This window comes from Passer montanus, unplaced genomic scaffold (genome assembly GCF_014805655.1).
Source record: "Passer montanus isolate IOZ18808 unplaced genomic scaffold, ASM1480565v1 scaffold2, whole genome shotgun sequence".
In the NCBI taxonomy this organism is placed as follows: Eukaryota; Metazoa; Chordata; class Aves; order Passeriformes; family Passeridae; genus Passer; species Passer montanus.
The window spans coordinates 734409-737619 of NW_024366591.1; the positions used below are offsets into that span (position 1 = coordinate 734409).

At 50.5% G+C, this 3211-nt stretch overlaps 1 protein-coding gene across 1 annotated transcript in view; it reads right to left on the reverse strand.

Annotated features, from left to right (window-relative positions):
- Positions 1–333, reverse strand: part of IPO7 (importin 7) — a 34861-nt gene extending 34528 nt beyond the window's left edge. The window contains exon 1 of the mRNA XM_039706805.1: positions 112–333. Coding sequence (XP_039562739.1) covers positions 112–195 — 84 coding nt within the window. The 5' untranslated portion in view covers positions 196–333. The remainder of the gene's footprint in view (positions 1–111) is intronic.
- Positions 334–3211: the final 2878 nt, after the last annotated feature.

Here is a 3211-nt window from a genome sequence, read left to right on the forward strand (position 1 = left end):
CGAGGAGCCGGGGCACCCTCTGCGCCGCCGCCCCGCTCCCCCTCCCACGGGCCGGCCTCGTCCCCGCTCCCCAGCGCCGCGGCCCCGGCCCAGGCCCGGCGGCGCCCTCACCTCGTTGAGCTGTCGTTCGGCGGCTTCGCGCAGCGCCGGGTCCATGGTGCCCCGCAGGGCCTCGATGATGCCGCTGGGGTCCATGGCGGGGGCAGCGCGGAGGGCAGGGGCCGGGGCCGCGCCGAGCGCACATGGACCCGCCGCCTCCAGCGGCCGCCGGCGCGAAAGGAAGGGAGAGCGCCAAGAGCCCGGATAGAGCTGCCCCCGCCGCCGACGGGAGCGGCGCCCCTTCCGCCGCACGGCCCGCCCCGCCCCGCCGCGGGGCGCCGCGGGAGATGCAGTCCGGCCCGCCGGCAGCGCCGAGACGCGCTCGGGGCGCGGCCGGGCACCGGCACACGGGGAAATGCACTCGGGGCGCTCGGGTACCGGCGGCCGGGGAAATGCGGCCGGGCAGGGAGCCGGGGAGACGCGGGACAGGCGGTCTTGGCCCGCACAAGCCGCCTCAGGAGCCGCGCCCCGCTCGAGCGGCCCCGCTCGAACGGCACCGCCCGCTCCGCTCCGAACCGAACTCCTCGGCCGCGCCAACGTTGTGAGGGGACCCGTTCGTTGTTGTAGCGAAAATCCCTCCCTTGAAAATCCCTCCCGCATCCGCGCCCCGTTTTCGGAAAGGCTCGTGTGGCTCGGCGAGGAAGGAGGGGTGCGTGGGGACATGGGTTTGCTTTGTCATGGGCATGGGGTGCTGCCGTGCTGGGTTTAGGGTGGTGGGGAAAAAGAGGAGAACAAAAATCCTGAAGATACTTTGTCAGAAAATCAGTATAAACGGAGCTGTCGCTCGTGAAGGGTGTAGGAAATGCGTCTTGTGAGGAGCAGCCGAGGGAGCTGGGGTGTTCAGCCTGGAGAGAAGGAGGCTCAGGAGAGGCCTCATGGCTCTCTGGCTCCCTGGGAGGAGAGCACAGCCAGGCAGGGCCCGTCTCTGCTGCTGTGCCGGCAGAGGATCCCAAGAAATGGCCTTAAGATGAGACAGGGGAGGCTCAGATTAGATGTTAGAGAAAATGTTCACCGACAGGATGGGCAGTCAATGGAATAGGTTCAAGAGGCATCTGAAACTGGTGCTGGGTGATGTGGGTTACTGGGTTAGGGTTACAGACGCAGTGCTGGGTTGGTGGCTGGACGGGATGATCCTGAAGGTCTCTTCCAGCCGTGACAATTCCATGATTCAATGATTCTGGAGGCCTTGGCTCGTCACAGAGTCATGACTGAGCTGTTTAACTTGGTCCTCTGTAAGTCGCATCATCCTACAAGCATTTGAGCACTGAAGTAATTTCACGTCCATGAGTAGTCACGATAAAATGAGCAATGCTATTTCTGAGTTGGTGAGTTGTAGAATTTAATTGGCGCTATACAGTCGTTCACTGTCATGCTTCATTTGGGGGGTGGCATGCAGCGATGTACTTGAAATTTTGGGAGGAATTTATTGAACAGTGTGATAAAAGCATCAAAAAAAAATTTTCACGAACACCTCATCCTGGAATGACTCTGAAATGTAGGCACATAGCAAAGAGAAAAGCAGAAATGCAATACAGAAAATAAGAAAATTTAAAAGTGATACAATTTAGAAAGTTGATAAAGTGCACTATCTCTTTACAGTTAAGTTGAACAGTTTCAGGAAATCTGGGCTTCTCTAGACTGTCTTTGCATATATGGAACAGCATAACAGACTTGCTTTTGTATATAATTTTCCCAAATCAGTGATTTTTTCCATGATTATCACTGGACTAAAATATGGGTTTCTCAGTTTCTCATGCCACTGGTTTGTTGTTGTTTTGGGGTTTGTGTTTTTTTGTTGGTTTTTTTTTTACATTATGCTAAAAATCATTATTTACACTATGTAGCTTTTTCTTATTACAAGTGTGAAAATGAGCAACCAATTTATGAAACTAAACTGTGAAGCAGCAGTGAATGTCTGCCTTGCTAAGTAAGCACAGGAAACATATGGGCCCAGATGACCAAAGTAGCAATGTGGCATAATTTTGGGACATGATGTCATATGCTGTTCTTTTATGAGTTGCCCAGATCTGAAGTCATACTCCAATTCTAGATGATGCACAAAATGTTTAAAAAAAGTGAAATACTGTATATTCAATACCATTACAAAATGCTGCAACAAAGTTTTTTTCCCTGCTTTTGTGTCACAGCACAGATAACAAGCTCAAATCTCTTTGTATCAAAGGAGCAAAGCAATCCTGCCCCCAGCCAGGGCGCTAAGCTGATCCAACAACTTATGAAACAGAATGTATCTTTTCTAAAAATAAAAATAAGTACTTCAAAGGGCAGGGGTGACGTGCTGGTTGTGCATGATGCTCTGTGTCGGAGGTACAGATGTGAAACGCTGCAAAGACAAGCACAATGGGCTGGGAGCCATCCTCAGCAAAGGTGCTGTGCCTCGTGCCAGAGCTGCTCCTGTTTGGGTACAGAAGTGAGGAGGACAAAAAAAAAAGTTGTGCAGAAGAATGTGTAAGCAATTGTCCACCCTGAGTACTCTGCAAAAGCAAACCTTGTATGTCCAGGAATGTTGGCATTGTCCAGGACGTTTGTACTTGCCCAGGGGTAATAGCAAATGCTAGCTTCACAGCAGCATTAATTGCATAAATGACTCACAGAAAACAATAAATGCAGGACTCAGTCAAGATGGACATTTCATGTCCACAGGAAGTCAAATTTAAGAGGAAACGTCTATGAGGTTAAAACAGAATTTATCACAAATCCAAACATTGCATTTGCTGTGAGTGGTTCAGTGTTAGAGAGAGATGAAATGGTAAAGCTGGACGGAAACTGGCACACCAGCAGTTTGAGTGGAGCAGCCTAAGAGGTGGCAAGTGACTTCAAATTACAAGGGACTGGTGAGCTGTGGCATCCTTAATGCTGAAGTTTTGATTAAATAAATATACCCACTTCCTTGAACAGTATTAGCAGGACAAAAAAGACTTCACACCCATGACAGCGCAGCAATTAGTGAGGACTTTGGCCAAATCTATTTAGCAAACAAAGGGGACATGAATCAATATCTCGCAAGATGCAACCAGATGAGTTGGTAGAAAAATTTAATTTTGAAGTCAAATTTCAAATCACAAGAGTTAATATTGGAAAGAAGTACGTCCTT